Source organism: Pollachius pollachius (genome assembly GCF_949987615.1).
Source record: "Pollachius pollachius genome assembly, chromosome: 1".
Lineage (NCBI taxonomy): Eukaryota > Metazoa > Chordata > Actinopteri > Gadiformes > Gadidae > Pollachius > Pollachius pollachius.
The window spans coordinates 911,935-927,356 of record NC_136934.1 but is presented as its reverse complement, the minus strand read 5'-3'; the positions used below and the strand labels follow the sequence as shown (position 1 = coordinate 927,356).

Sequence of the window (15,422 nt, the reverse complement as noted above, 5' to 3'; positions counted from 1 at the left end):
TTTTTAAATATATTTATTAATCAATTATTTACCAAGTTACATGCAAATTAAAAAATGTAAAACTGTATGAAATACATTTTAAGTAAAGGATTTCAAAGCCTGCGCCTGATTGTCTCTGTAAGCAAGCTCTACATTATTTTACATAAGAACCAGTTCATGGTTGAAAACAAAGCATCTGAAGAATGTCGAACGTCTTCCTCAAGTCGTCTGCAGTTCTTCATCTTGCAGTAAAGTCTCTCTCCTCTCCTTCCATAAGTTGCCGGTGACGATCCCCAGAAAGAGCAGCAGACCCAGGTTCCTGTTGGACACGAAGGTCTTCCAGCAGGCCTCTGGTCTGTGGATGTCCAGCGCGTAGATCTAGGAAGAGGGATGGTCGATATGTTGGCTAATACGTTTACATTCAGGGCGTTTAGCAGACGCTTTTATCCAAAGCGGCTTACAATAAGTACATTTGACAGACGAAGGAGAAACAACCATATATCTCTGTGGGTACAGTAAGGATGTTCAAAGAACCAAGTGCCAAGCACTAACCATCACCAGGTTAACCCATTCCCCGTAGACAACAGAGATAGCTGGGATAAGACGCTACACCTTGATAAGTACTATATTTAAGAACCAGGACGTACAACACACAATAAGTGAATAAGAGGGGTGTGGGGGAGGCTATGCAGAGTCCAGGTGAACTCGGTGAACTAGACTAGACTTAATACAAGATAAAGGTTGGCTAAACATCCTTAAACGAAGCCCCCTCATGGAGGGCCCCTGGCCCTGTGGCCCCCAGCGAGTCTACCTGGTGCCCCAGGTGGGCGGCCACGCAGGCCAGCGTCAGGTAGAAGGGGAGGGTCTGCCCGGCGTTGACCCCAGCCACGCCCAGCCCCGCCATCATGGCCGCCGTGAAGCCCGTCAGCCAGGGCTTGGTCTGCTCCCGGAACATCAGCGCCGTGGACTTCACCCCGACCTTCACGTCGTCCTCCTTGTCCTACAGGGGCTCCAGAGAGACCGGGTCACAACACAATGATTTCACTGTGTGCAGTCCAAATACACATTCAGTGAATGTTAATGTGAACCATCAAAACAAACTGCAGTAATTCCTCTATTATACTCCTACATCTACCTATCTATCTATATATATACACACAATACGATATCCCTCCTGGCGGTCACCTGATGGGCGTAGATGGTGTCGTAGATCAGGGTCCACATCACCCCAGAGAAGTACAGGGGCAGACAGACGGACCAATCACAGGACCCGGCCACGGCCGACCAGCCAAGCAGAGCCCCCCAGTTGAAGGCCAGCCCTGGAGGACAGAAGGAGAGCTGGTATCAGAGCGGGGGTGGGGTCTGAGCAGGGCTGCCTGTTGGGGGCCATGGTGGGTGTAGACGGAGCGTACCCAAAAAGAGCTGAGGCCAGTAGGTCACCCTCTTCATCAGCGGGTAGAGGACCACCAGGGACAGGGAGGCCGCGCCCAGCGCGATGCTGCAGGGATCACATGGACGCCTCAGTCGGTAAACGGACTGCGTTTAATGGACTGGGTTTAAAGGGCTTTGAAATAAGTGCCTCACATTCACTCATTCATACAAACATTCCCAGATAAATACACACAACGGCGTATTCAAGCATGAAGGCAACAACCAGCTCGTTGGGAGCAATAAGTAATTAGTACTAATGAGGTGGTGCGTCTCCATAAAGGACTCCGATGGGACCCCCATGCGTCCACGCGGTCACCTGTAGTAGTTGAGGCAGAGCAGCACCCCAAGGCCCAGAGACAGCTGTCCTCCCAGGAACACCAGCGCCTGCAGCTGGGACACGTCCCCCGCTGCGATGGGCCGGCTGGCCGTCCTAGACACCTGCACCCACAAGTCACTGAGTCCACCTGCACCCACAAGTCACTGAGTCCACCTGCACCCACAAGTCACTGAGTACACCTGCACCCACAAGTCACTGAGTACACCTGCACCCACAAGTCACTGAGTCCACCTGCACCCACAAGTCACTGAGTACACCTGCACCCACAAGTCACTGAGTACACCTGCACCCACAAGTCACTGAGTACACCTGCACCCACAAGTCACTGAGTCCAACTGCACCCACAAGTCACTGAGTCCAACTGCACCCACAAGTCACTGAATCTGGGACACCTGCAGCCACACACAGCACACGGCTGCTACCGACTGAAGAATTCATGTAAATGCAAACCCACACTCTGATTATACATTCCATATTTTTGGATCCAAAAGAAGATGCTTTAAAATCGTAAAAATCTGTTTATGTTTGTAATACAGCACCTTTCGGTCGAAGTCTCTGTCCCACATGTCGTTGATGGTGCAGCCGGCCCCCCTCATCAACATGGCCCCGGCCCCAAACAGGGTCAGCATGCCCAGGTGGGGGAGGCAGCCGGGGTCGGCAGCCAGCCCGATGCTCCAGGCGCAGGGGAGGTACAGCAGCCACGTCCCTTCAACCAGAAGACCCGTTAGGACCCGGACCCAACACCCCCCTTCCACAAGGCTGACCTCAGGTGGAACCTTCATATATTTGTCACCATGCAGTCAGAAAGAAATGAACCACTGTTCTGATTCAGGTCAGCCATATTGTGAACGAGGCCATTAGCATCCCAGTGAGGAGGATCAAGGTTTGTGGTTCTCTGGCAGGAAGCTTGGGGAGCCGGTTGAGACCGGCTCGGTGAGCCGGTTCCTACCAGCTCTGAGTTGTGGCTTTAGGCGACTGCTTTTAGAAGTAATGAATTACATTTATATACAAAGCACCGAAGAAGAAAGGAAACCCACTCTCAGTCGACAGTAGTTTAGAGGGAGAGCGGGTCGTCTGGACATCAGAAGGTTGCTGGTTTGATCCCAGGCGCCGACTAACCCAATATGGGATGTCCCTGAGCATGACACCTAATCCCGCTGTTCCCTTGCCTGGTGGACACCGCTGGCGTGTATGAATGAATGGGTGATTGTGAAAGTGCGTCCCATGCTATAAGACGTTATTTATAGATACCTATAGGTTTATCCATCCTCATTAACCGAAGGTAAGGCTGGACCCCGCGGGGCGCCATGTTGACAACGGCCGCCGCCGACACAACGAACGCTCTCCGCCCGCCTGTCACCGCCAGCCGCCGGACAGACAGGAGAGACGCGGTCCGGCTGTGGACCCCGGGGGCTCCAGCTCCACCCCTCTGGTCCGCAGAGCCTCGGGAGAGGGCGGAGAGGTGGGAGACGCAGGGCCCGAAGGAGATACTCCGCACAGCCCGGAGCGGGCCGCTCAGTTTAACGGTAAACATGGTGCCGTTTGTTCACCAAATGCGTCCACATAACGGTCACCTCTGCCAGGGGGGGAAAGAGCCACAAAAGGGATCACACACACAATGGTTGGACACGCAACACAACGGTTTTGCTTAGAATGGTTGTCTTTTGTCATTGCATTATCGTGTGAAGGAGAGCCGTGGGCCGTGTGACACGCACCGGCCTGGACACACAGCGCTTTATATTTAACGAGTAACGAGTTCATTCAAACTTTAATACTGAAGCCAACCTGAACTGATTCAACCTTCATGGTCCAGACTGCCTGCTGGTTTAATGTCGTTAACGTAAAGAACACAGTGTACCTTGTGATGGACGGATAGGATCATTCAGAAGACGGAACACTCTCCAAAGTGAGATGATTGTACCGTTAGACCCTTCAACAGAAGACGATAAACAAAGCCTACAGACAGCCCTCCTCCAGCAGGACCAGACTGACAGCTCAGGTCCGCCCGGAAATGGGTCCGGGGGGAAACAACAGAACACAACCGTGTGAACCACATAGAGATTTATTCTTATTGTCTCTAAAGAAAAGTAACATTATATATAAATTATTGCGTTTTGCTAAACCATGTCTATTTGAAGTTAATTTGAAGAAACGAGATCCTACATCTCCTGAATTACGAGCATTTCTTGACTTGAATGCCGGGCACCGATTTAAAACTGCATATATAACTTCATATTATGTGAAATCATTGGTTTACGGTTTGAGTAAAATGTGTGAGTTCCAAATTAACTAAATTAATTTGATAAACATCGGCATAATGAACGGAAGTCGTCACTGAATGATCTGGTTCCGGAAGTCACGTGGCTCCCTGATCGCGGGACAGTAAACTTTTCCCGGTACAGAAACAAAACCACCCGATCACACCGAATCAGGCGCCTTATTGATCAAACCAATCAATTCACATCCATCACAATGATGCTCCATATAGCGCATTCTTCCTTTGTGAGTACCGTCACCATGGAGATAGTAGAGATGGATTTATAGAGTCTGTGCAGACAGATGTATAGATACAGCTGTACTGGTAGAGATGCATGGAGCTACACACTGCAGGGGGCGGATTCCGGACGGACTTAATGAGTATTTATTCCTTTAGGTACCTAACCTGTGATTGTATCTTCATCGCCGGGTGTTTGAATGCAGAAAAATGAAACGAGGTACATATTGATGCAAGTATTGATGTATGTATTGGCATTCTGTTTTGACTATGGTTTTGTTTGCTCTTAATGTTAACATTCAGGGTATTCTTCAATCTCCTAGATTCAAGATGCTCTACCGGCAAGTCGGCCCTCCTTACCAGCACCGAGCTCCTCCCAGTCCAGAGGTTCAAGTGCAGTCACTGTGTCCTCATCTTCGCGTCCAAGCTAGAGCTGCTGGAACACCTGGGCAAGGACCATGAGCTGGACGTAGACAAGGCCATCAGGAACGCCGGCAAGTCCGGCCACCTGACCAGCAATCGGGTCTCAGTCCAGAGGTACCAGTGCAGTCACTGTTTGATCTTCTTCGCGTCCAAACTAAAGCTGCTGGAACACCTGGGCAAAGAACACGGCCTGAACGTAGAGAACGCCCTCAGCACCGCCAGCAGGTCCTGCCCCGTGCCCAGCACTCAGAGCCCCCTTGTGCAGAGGTTCCAGTGCAGTCACTGTGTCCTCATCTTTGAGTCCAAGCTCATGCTGCTGGAACACCTGGGCAAGGACCATGAGCTGGACGTAGACAAGGCCATCAGGAACGCCACCGTACCACCACCAGGGGAGGCCGCGCCGAGCCAGAAGCCCTCAGAGGAGGTCGCCACAGAGAGGAGCATATCGGCGTTGCAGCCGGAGGTAAACAGGCTGAACAGGACACCGGTCACGTTGAGTACAGTAAAGGGAAATAAGCCAGTGGCCAATGAAAAGAGCACCCCCAATATTGCAAAGCCTACCTCAAAAAACAAGCGTGTTTCCAGCCTGGCAGGCCATGTGAAACGAAGCCAAGAAACATCCAGAAAGATAACGCAGTACTTCACTGCATCGTCTGGGCAAAACGTTAAATCTTCCTTCTATCATGTGACGTCACCTGACCCGTTACAGATGGCAAATGCTGTCCTTGGAGACCCTGTCACTCCTCCTGCTAAGAATCCTAGGCATGGAATGATAAAGATTAGATTGCCAACGTGTACACCAAGAAAACCTCACTTCCCAGACGGCTCTACAGTTACTCTTGAACTGAGCAATGGGGAGGAAGATCACAAATTACCCAAAAAGGACTTTAACGACCAACAACACAAAGGAAATGCTGGTATTTCTCGACCAAAACAAATGGAAGATAATCCTTCAAAAAATAGTGCTACACCCAAAATCGTCCGAGCAGACCTTAAGTGTGACTCGTGCACGTTTTGTCACAAGTCTGTGGTGGCCATGTTTGTGCACTACCAAGCACAACATCCCCAAATAGTTATTACTTTGGATCAAATCAGACGAACCAGAGCTTTGGTCTCCGATACAAAACCTCTGTTACCTGAAACGAGTTCAGAAGATCTCATCATGGACGCACCAAATCAGGATATGAAACCAACGGACCCTTCTGAAGAAAATCCTTCTTCAGGTTCTTCAGAGAGAACAAATGTCCAGTCTGAACCGCTGCCTGAAGAAAACACACCTGCTGTAAATCCGCCAGATTCCCCTGACGCTCCTTCTCAGGGGCAGCACCCCCTTGTGGACGCCACTGGTTCTCCCTGCAGCGTCCGAACCCCGACTCCCATACTGAGCGGTCAGAAGACTCAGCTTGGCGCAAGCACGAGTCCTCCGGTGTTGGAACCCCGTAGTGCAGCAGAGGACAGCGAAGCGGAGGGGTCCCCCACCATCAGTCGTCCTCGGATCTCCAGGAAACCCCCCCCTCGCCGCCTGACTCCGCCCGGACACGAGGCCCCCATCCAGAAGGAGTCCTGCGCTGGAGTAGAAGCCCCCGGCAGCCCTGCCGATGGCCTCAAAGACGAAGGCGACGGTGAAGCCAAAGATGCAGAAGAACTGGGGATTCGTAGATCGCGTGGCAAGAACTTGTTCTTCTGCCCGAAGTGCAATTATGGGAACCGTGGTTTAAGACTCGTTTTGGTTCACTTTAAAAACAAACACAAAGGGTTTCAAATGACGACACAAACTATTTCCAATTACACAGAAGCCATTCACAGACAAATGAAGAAATCGAAATCCCCAAACAATAAGATTACTGTTTTATCTTCTGGTCTGCCTGTCCCCATTCTGCAAGGCCAGGACTTTTTCTTTTGTCCCCTGTGTAATTACGGTAACCAGCGCATATCAAGGGTTATGGACCATTTGAAAAAGTCTCATCCTGATGTTAAGAAATCCAAGAGGCAAATATTTGAATATACTGCTGAGGTTTATGAACAACCCCGCGAAGAACAGTTGAAGTTTGAGGCTCTTAGCCGGCCACCCGAGCCGTCGCTTGGAGAGAGAAAACTCATACCCTTTTTGTGCCACAGATGTGACTACAGTGCCTCAAATGCGTATCTTTTAAAAAGGCATTTAAGTAAAAATCACAAAATTCATCTAAGTGCTGAAAATATTTTAAGAACGGCTTTTGCCAAAGGACGTATAGAGGAAGGTTTCCACTGCCAATGGTGCAATTTCTCAGACAAGAAAGCAGAAAGAGTCTTCGACCACTACAAAGAAAAGCACAAATCCAATGTTAGTAGCCTTAAACACATCATAACTCACTTCCACATGGCTAACAAAGATGCTCCCTCTAAAAAGGCAAAGGACCCCACGTCTCCAGCAGTGAGATGGGCTCAAGGGTCGGGGACCAAGAAGGCCAAGACCTTCTCATGTAGGAAATGTTCCTTCAGAAGTATTTCATTCAACGGCCTCACAAAACACAATCTCAGGGCTCATCCCAGCTCTGTGAAGAGAAAGGCTTCTGTGTTTGATGACCTCAGTCGTGGGGCTGATGACCAGAACAGCCATGCAATGGAGGCAGATGGTCAGCATGAAGTGCTTGACTATAATCTGGCACCTCAAACACTGGAACCATCACCCAGTCTTTCCACCCAAAGTACCCCTTCTTCCAGATCGTACATGTGCCGTTGCTGTTCCTTACTTTTTAGTACATGGCAGGGACTCAAGATTCACTATGGAATGAAACACTTTGATGAGTGGAAGAGTCAGCCGTCCCTGTTTGAGGAGGAGGCTGCGGTTGAGGGCCACAGGACGCAGGAGAACGTGGTCTACAAGTGCCCATGGTGTGTGTATGCGCACACAACGAGGCATGGAGTCGTCTCGCACTGCCGTGCCAGACATCCAACCAAAAAGGTTAGAGCTGAAGGGTTTGAAAGACTTTTAGCCCATGTGCCCCATGCTTCAAACGGCGGCAACCCCCGCTTCAGAGTCCGTGTCGGGGGGTACATGTGTCAAACCTGCAATGAGGTCTGTCGCTCCCTGAAGAAATTCAACCTGCATAACATGAAATGCCATGGGGATTCCGGTTCATGTGTCCTCAAACCAGCTGCTAAATATGCGCTAACAAAGCAACTGCGGTCTAAATACCAGGCCTCTCAGGGCTCGATGAAGAAGGGCTTCTCCAAGAAGAACCAACCCGGGCTCCTGAAATGCCCGTTGTGCAAACACGTTGGCAAGAGCAAAGAAGCCTTGGCTAAACATGTCAACGCCTGCAGCAAGAGCATGCGCGATGTATACAAGTGCACTGTTTGTTCATATATCACATTATCAAACAAATATCTGAAGCAACATTATAGAACCAGGCATGGGATCGACTCCAAAGCACCTGCGATGGAGTACACCTCCGTGAGCTATAACTGTAAGCTCTGCCCGTATGTGTCTTCAAGGCGTCGGTATCTGGTCTGTCACTACACAAAGTCTCATGGAATGGACCCTCCTGAAGAGTTTAAAGTCAACAAGTCTTTTGAGTGTAAGAAGTGCAGTCAGATGTTGAGCTCCGCCAGCGGTCTGAGTGCCCACTACACGGGGGTTCACTTGACACATTTTCAAATGGACTTTAAAGTGCTCTACCGCTCAGCCAAGCGGTGTGCGGTGGCGGGCTACGTCTGCCACCACTGCAGGCTGGAGGTCCGGAGCACCAGGGAGCTGCAGGTTCATCTGGACCTCCACAGGGAGCAGAGGGGGAGGGCCGCGGCCAGCCGGGCCGTCGCCACCTCCAGTCAGGTGAGCCTGAAGTCGTGCGTCCTTCACTTTCAACATAACCGCTTTGGTTGATTTGCGTTCCACCTAAAAGCGGGCGGTATATTTGCATCTTGAGTTTCAATGTGGTGACATTGTATTTGAGACTATCATGATGTTTGTTTCAACTCAAATGTTCTCTTCTGGAGGTATTAGTTGTTATTCTGTGCAGCATATAGTAAGTGGACATTATTCCCAGGATGAGTTGTGTTCGTGCAGCTGTCCATCAACCTGGTCTTTGGTTTTGCTTCCAGTCCAACAGGAAGGGGGTGGCACCGAAGCCCCAGGCCAGCCCAGACCCCGGCCCCGAGGAGCTCCCCCCCCGGTTCGAGGCCCACGCCTGTGGAATCTGTGGCCGCTGGTTCCCCTCCCTGGTGGGCCTCCGTGTCCACGAGCGCCGCAGCCACGGGGCCGAGGCCGCGAAGCAGAGGCCGGCACCGGAGCCCGCGGCCTGGTCCACCGAGCGGTGAGTGGACCTTTACCGGGTAGACCTGATCCAGGGTCTAAAGGGCTTCAGGGGCCCCGTGGTGGGGGCCCTCCTGACCACCTTTATGGGTGTAGACCTGATCCAGGGTCTAAAGGGCTTCAGGGGCCCCGTGGTGGGGGCCCTCCTGACCACCTTAATGGGTGTAGACCTGATCCAGGGTCTAAAGGGCTTCAGGGGCCCCGTGGTGGGGGCCCTCCTGACCACCTTTATGGGTGTAGACCTGATCCAGGGTCTAAAGGGCCCCCCCAGGGACAAGGCGCTAGGGCTGAACGATTAATCAAATCCAAACCGACATCGCAACGGAATGAAACTCAATTTGCAAATCACGAAGACTTCAACAAAAAAAAAAAAAAAATTCCTGTGATTAGTTTCTGTTACTCACTGGAGATCAGTAAGATTTGTATTTATTTTTCTTTTACAATTCAAAAGATAAATAAAGATGTTATAATATCAATTCATGCATCAATTCATCTCAACGCATAGGCCTGGCCTAAAGGAAAGAGCAGTTTATGTGTTGACTGCTTCCAATGGTTGGTCATATTATGGAATGGTTTATTGCTTGTTTAGTGAATAATACAGAACATAAGGTACTTTAAAAATAAAAATCGCATACTAAACCACAATCGCAATATTGGTCGAAATAATCGCAATTAGAATATTTCCCCAAATCGTTCAGCCCTAAAAGAAGCCCTTAGTGATCAGGAAGCCCTTAGTATTCCAGGAAGCCCTTGGTGATCAGGAAGCCCTTAGTATTCCAGGAAGCCCTTAGTATTCCAGGAAGCCCTTAGTGATCAGGAAGCCCTTAGTGATCAGGAAGCCCTTAGTGATCAGGAAGCCCTTAGTGATCAGCAAGCCCTTTAGTATTCCAGGAAGCCCTTAGTGATCAGCGAGACCTTAGTATTCCAGGAAGCCCTTGGTTCCCAGGTAGCCCTTGGTGATCAGGAAGCCCCCTTCCTGTATGGCATTCCGGTGGAGCACTGCTGCCCGCGAGGCCTTTAGGAATTGCAGAGACCTGGGGACGAGCGCAGAGAAACATGTGTGCGTTCGGTCAGGAGTTTACTGTTTTACGGTTGGAATGTTAGGGAGAAAAGCCTAGTGGTTGGCTGTGTTAAGGCATGCGCTCCCTCTACAGACGTCTTTAGTGACTAACCAGATGATTGTAACGCTGGAGCGCCTGATTCGTCTTTAGTGACTGACCAGATGATTGTAACGCTGGAGCGCCTGATTCGAGTGCTCCTCATTCCGTCCCCTCACAGCTTTGACCAGTGCACCCAGTTCCGACCCGGGAGTCTGAAAGCGTTCCACTGTCTTATCTGCGCTTATCGCACCAACCTGCTGTGTCTGCTGAGGAGCCACTTCCGAAAGAAACACCCAGGTGAGACCCACAGACAGACAGACAGACAGACAGACAGACACACAGACACACAGACACACAGACAGACACACAGACACACAGACACACAGACAGATACACAGACAGACAGATACACAGACAGACACAAAGACAGACAGACAGACACACAGACACACAGACACACAGATACACAGACAGACACAAAGACAGACAGACACAAAGACAGACAGACACAAAGACAGACAGATACACAGACAGACAGACAGACAGACAGACACACAGACACACAGACACAAAGACAGACAGACAGACAGACCCATGTGAGCGTCGTCTGTTCTGCTTCAGAGGCTCCGGCCGACCAGAGCGCCGGTCCATCGGAGAGCCTCGAGGAGGAGGAGGAGGAGGAGGAGGACAGCCCCCCAGCTGCCAGAGACCCTCTAGCAGCGGGGGACCCCCCAGCCGAGGGGAACCCCCCCGCTGCCCCTCCAGACCTCCAGGGGGAGCCCGCCCCCCCCCCGGCAGTCAAAACAAGCAAACGCAAGTGACCCCTGTTGCCGTAGTTGCAGTCATGACTTTGTACTTTTGAATGCGTGTTGGAATACCAACGGGCATGTGGAGGCCGTGCACTGCTGCCAGGGTTGCCAGATTGGGCAACACTGAGTGCCTTCATGAGGACTGTGAATACGTTTGTTGGGTTATTCCTGTCATCACCTACACGACGGCTGCGGTGTGATCGCGTTGTCTCCTCTTTTACAGACTCTGTGTACTCGGAGCCCGCCGAGGTCCAGAGACAGCTGAGTCACTACAGATCAATGGCGCCGGCCAATAGCGTGTCTCCATTGTCCGCGGAGGTGTCTGGTGATAGGACGCTGCTCTGCGAGTTCTGCGACTTCTCCAGCGGGCACTGGTCGAGTGTGCGGCGGCATTACATGAACATCCACGGCAAGAAGGTCCACCGCTGCAAAGACTGCTGCTTCTTCACTGGACTCAGGTGGGAACTCTGAGGGACACCCTCACAGTCTAAGGGTGGTCACTAGAGATGGGCGATATGGCCTAAAATCCATATTGCGATATACATTGCAGCCTCTTGCGATAACGATATATATCACAATATAAAATCATAAAATAACCGTTTCAGAACAGGTTACATAGACCCTAAGGAAAGCCAAACTGCTAAATGTATTTAAAAAAAAGAGAAATATAGTATGTCATTTCGAGAACATTTATTGTGAAACACTGTAATCATACAACATAATGTTGCAGATAAATAAAATTAGTATTGGGTTTCTTTCCTTTAGTGCAAACCATTCTAAAAGGCACTACACTTAGTTTAAGTCCTTGGTTCTTAAATGCCACCCAAGATGCAGAGAACAGGAAAAACGGGTGTCTTTCTAGATAAGGAACAGACACTGTACTGACAATTAGGGATGGGCATGATTAATTGCTGATCGATCATTGATTGTTAAGATTTTTGTCGATTATGTGATATTTTTAACCATCAAAAGGAGGTTGACCCAGCCGGAGAGGTGGTCTCGGAGACGTTGCTCAACATGGAGCAAAGAGGAGACGGAACGTCTTTTGGATATTTGGGTCCGATATCCATAAGACATTCCGTCTCCTCTTTGCTCCATGTTGAGCCACCACCCGACGGTCCGACAAAAGCAAGTAAAAAGTATGCTGGAAAACATAAACTTAAAAAAGCTGATGCATTTAACACATTCCGAGTCAGAATGAGGGAGAAGGAGTTGGACCAGTCCGCAGATCAATGTATATCACGCTGGATATCCATGATTGTTTACTTTCACCGGTGCTTCCCCCCCCCCTTTTTCTTTAACGCTTTACAACGCCCCAGACCTTTTTGTCCAATGACTTAACCCATTCAGACCGGATCACGCATCTGTGCGTGTTTACCTTTAAGACCGGATTGCGCATCAATGCGTGTTTACCATTAACCCATTTGTACCGGCTGCTGCGCGGAGCAGCATTGTATCTACTAGATACAATGCTGCGCCGCACAGCAGCCGGTACAAATGGGTTAACGTTCTTTGCACACATGCAGGTTTGTTGACGAATTCTGGCACTGTTGCGAAAATTGCAATGTGAAAAGGAATTGCACCAAACCAAGAATTAAACATTGTATTTTGCGTCATCAACATGCATTATCGCGATAGAGCGATAGAATTAAAATCTCTATCGTAGGCCATTTTTGTATCGTTTATATCGTATATCGTTTATATCGCGCATTACTAGTGGTCACTAGTTTAAGGTCTTCCTCTTTCCTCTGGTTTTCCTCTTCCTTTAGGAGGAAGCTGGATCTGCACAAGAAGACAGGTCACTCCAGCGGCCCGGCGCCACCCCCGCCCCAGAAGAGCCTCCGCTGCCCGCTGTGCCTATACAGCACCCCCAGCCGGGACCACCTGGTGGACCACATCGTGCTCCACCGCCGTAAGCACTCCAAACGGGGCGTTCCCAAGCCGATGCCGGTATCGGAAACTCCCCCGGTTCCGCCTAGAACGCAGTAAACCGGCTATCGGCGAGTGCGTTGGTATATGGGCCGATCCGATGCGTCACATGACTCCTTCACTACGCAGGCAGAGAACAACGGCAGCTCTACGCTGCGGTCGTTAGCGGCCGTTAGCGGTCAGGGGTGGGAAGTCGGGCTGGGAAACGCGTCGTCTCCGACCTACGTGCGTTCGAGCTACCAAGTCGGAAAAACATGGATGCTCACGCTTAACTAGAAGAATACAAATGATTTATTGTAATTATAAATGTAAGTGATGTAGTTCTGTAAAAAGAATAATTGTCGACAGTAAGTGAAGCGACCATATCATCGTAAGAGAACCCTCGGATAAGGACAGGTGCTGTTAGTAGTTACAATGCTCGACGCCGTATCGGTATATACTCGGTATCGGCCGATACTCAAGTTCAGGAATCGGAATCTGGAAGGAGGAAGTGGTGTTGGATGATGGGACCACCTCTACCCGTCTCTCCCCCCCCCCAGAGGAGCGCGTGGTCCCTATCCAGCTGCGGCGGCCCAAGCTGTCGCGCTACCTGGTGGGCGTGGTCTTCCGCTGCCAGGAGTGCACCTTCACCTGCGGCAGCGCGAGCACCCTGGGGGCCCACGCACTGAAGCACGGCGCCGCCGGGCCCTACGCCTGCAGGCTCTGCTACTTCCGCTGCCCTCAGCTCAGCCTGCTGGAGGCGCACCTGTGTGATAAGCATCAGGTGAGAAGCCCCGGGGCAAAGGGTGGGAAGGACGGAGTATTCCGGTTTGGGTTTCAACCCCCTGTGCGTGGAATGCCGGCTGGAGGGTTTATCCCCTTCACCCAAATCATCACACTTTCATTAGGAGTGCATTCATTCATCTACTTTTCATTCCCCTTACTGGGGATGTGAGGTTCCCCGATGTACTGTCATCTTCAGCCGCAGCCCCTCCCTGTTTCTGGAACACTGTAACAACTATTCATCGAGCTGACTCTGAGTGGGAGGAAAAGCATGGGAAGCTAATAACGGTGCAAGAAGCTAGAGAATCCATTCAAAGTTCCCTTGTTCCTTTGTCCCGTCCAGGTGGAGAGGAACCATGAGCTGGTGAGACAGGTGAACCTGGATCACCTGGGAGCGAGGACCGGTGGGGGGGGGGGCGAGGAGGACACAGGGTCCAACCAGAGGGAAGGGAACCAGGATGAAGAGCGGGTCACCCAAGGGCGTGACGGGGTTCAACAGCAAGAGAAGCAGGGGGGGCGAGACGTCTCGGCACGGCCGCACCGCAGAAGAGAGGAGGAAGAGGAGAGGCTGAGCGGTCAGGAGGAAGAGGAGAGGCTGAGCGGTCAGGAGGAAGAGGAGAGGCAGCGGCGGTGCGATGGGCGCCCGCCGGCGGCGCCGACGGGCTCGGAGGACGGGGGTTTTGGGGGTGTAGGGTTCACGAGCAAACGGGGGGCAGAGGGCGAGGTCTCGGAGCTGGAGGGCGGGGGAGCCGTGGGCACGCCCCTCGACCACGGACCCCCCAGGGGGCCGGGGGCAGACGACGGGCCGTCCCGCCGGGCTTCACCGCCCTCGGAGCCTCAGAGGTCCTCCAGCGCGTCTGGGAGCCCGCCGCCCGCCGCCCCCGTCCCAGACGGAGCAGCGGACGCGGAGCCCCGTGAGGAGCCGCTCCTGAGCCTGGAGGTCCCGCGGGACCACCACGGGGGGCGGGGGGACGAGCTGGGGTGCCCGGAGATGCCCGTTCTGGAGAACGTCTACCTGGACCACAGACTCTCCGGGCAGGGCTCCCTCCGGCGCCGAGAGCCAGGGGAGCAGGAGGTGCCCGGAGAGCCCCCCAGCGGAGGAGCCCTGGGGGGCTCAGGGGAACCGGGGACCTCTTCCACCAAAGGTAAGGGTCCGACACCGGGGACAACCGGGAGCCAAAACAAACAATCAAAAGTTGGTGCACAATAACGGTAGAAGCTGTTAAAGTCCGTCTCTCTCCTGTCCCCGGTAGCCCCCACAGACCCCAGCGCCGCCCCAAGGCCGCCTTCTGAGGACCCCGGGGCGCTGAGCTGCCCCTACTGCGGACGCATCTTCTGGACCGCCGCTGAGCTGCAGGGTCACGTCAAGAGGCACAGGATGTAGAATCAGAGCCACAGGATGTAGAATCAGAGCCACATCAAGAGGAACAGGATGTAGAATCAGAGCCACATCAAGAGGAACAGGATGTAGAATCAGAGCCACAGGATGTAGAATCAGAGCCACATCAAGAGGAACAGGATGTAGAATCAGCCACGTCAAGAGGAACAGCATGTAGAATCAGTCATGTCAAGAGGCACGGTAGCCTCAGACTGATGGTCAGATCAGCTGCTGACGAGTGTCTTTGTAAATAAGTTGTTCTTACCGTTTTATTGGCTGTAATCAGATATTTTATGAACTTTGTAGAACTCTTTCCGTTTCAATGTCTGGACCTTTTGTTTCTTAAATATGTTTTCCAATAAAACAAATTTCTTATTACTACATTTATTTGTATCAACTGATTTTGCTAGATTTAGATTATTAAAACACATCCCATAAAATCTTCAAGAACAAGAATTTTAGCTATTGAGTAAAGAGCAAAGAAAG

At 51.5% G+C, this 15,422-nt stretch overlaps 2 protein-coding genes across 3 annotated transcripts; one reads left to right on the top strand and one right to left on the bottom strand.

Annotated features, from left to right (window-relative positions):
• Positions 1 to 20: 20 nt before the first annotated feature.
• Positions 21 to 3,747, bottom strand: coq2 (coenzyme Q2 4-hydroxybenzoate polyprenyltransferase). Its single transcript, XM_079733733.1, has 8 exons — positions 3,606 to 3,747; positions 2,999 to 3,323; positions 2,287 to 2,453; positions 1,727 to 1,848; positions 1,392 to 1,477; positions 1,165 to 1,298; positions 791 to 979; positions 21 to 357 (listed from the first exon to the last, which is right to left on the bottom strand). Exons 2-8 carry the CDS (start codon positions 3,279 to 3,281, stop codon positions 199 to 201), a joined length of 1,140 nt encoding a protein of 379 aa, XP_079589859.1. The 5' UTR covers positions 3,282 to 3,323; positions 3,606 to 3,747; the 3' UTR covers positions 21 to 198.
• A 387-nt stretch (positions 3,748 to 4,134) lies between these two features.
• On the top strand, positions 4,135 to 15,295 carry LOC307091057 (zinc finger protein 462-like). 2 transcript variants are annotated; one of them, XM_079757909.1, is made up of 11 exons: positions 4,135 to 4,249; positions 4,401 to 4,461; positions 4,565 to 8,478; positions 8,748 to 8,959; positions 10,237 to 10,355; positions 10,680 to 10,871; positions 11,091 to 11,325; positions 12,637 to 12,779; positions 13,336 to 13,559; positions 13,902 to 14,703; positions 14,812 to 15,295. In XM_079757909.1, exons 2-11 carry the CDS (start codon positions 4,452 to 4,454, stop codon positions 14,940 to 14,942), a joined length of 5,982 nt encoding a protein of 1,993 aa, XP_079614035.1. In that variant the 5' UTR covers positions 4,135 to 4,249; positions 4,401 to 4,451; the 3' UTR covers positions 14,943 to 15,295. The 2 variants fall into 2 exon arrangements, with proteins under 2 accessions (XP_079614035.1, XP_079614034.1); XM_079757908.1 differs by having other exon boundaries at positions 4,153 to 4,461.
• Positions 15,296 to 15,422: the final 127 nt, after the last annotated feature.

What these genes read in the sequence shown, in the direction of transcription:
- coq2 (XM_079733733.1), bottom strand. Translation starts at nt 3,281, where the DNA reads ATGTTTACCGTTAAACTGAGCGGCCCGCTCCGGGCTGTGCGGAGTATC. An exon ending in CTCTGCCTCAACTACTACAG is followed by an intron (nt 1,478 to 1,726) that starts GTGACCGCGTGG and finishes TGATCCCTGCAG; the next exon opens with CATCGCGCTGGGCGCGGCCT. An exon ending in CCGCCCACCTGGGGCACCAG is followed by an intron (nt 358 to 790) that starts GTAGACTCGCTG and finishes CCCTCTTCCTAG; the next exon opens with ATCTACGCGCTGGACATCCA.
- LOC307091057 (XM_079757909.1), top strand. An exon ending in GCGGCCTGGTCCACCGAGCG is followed by an intron (nt 8,960 to 10,236) that starts GTGAGTGGACCT and finishes GTCCCCTCACAG; the next exon opens with CTTTGACCAGTGCACCCAGT. An exon ending in CCACATCGTGCTCCACCGCC is followed by an intron (nt 12,780 to 13,335) that starts GTAAGCACTCCA and finishes CCCCCCCCCCAG; the next exon opens with AGGAGCGCGTGGTCCCTATC.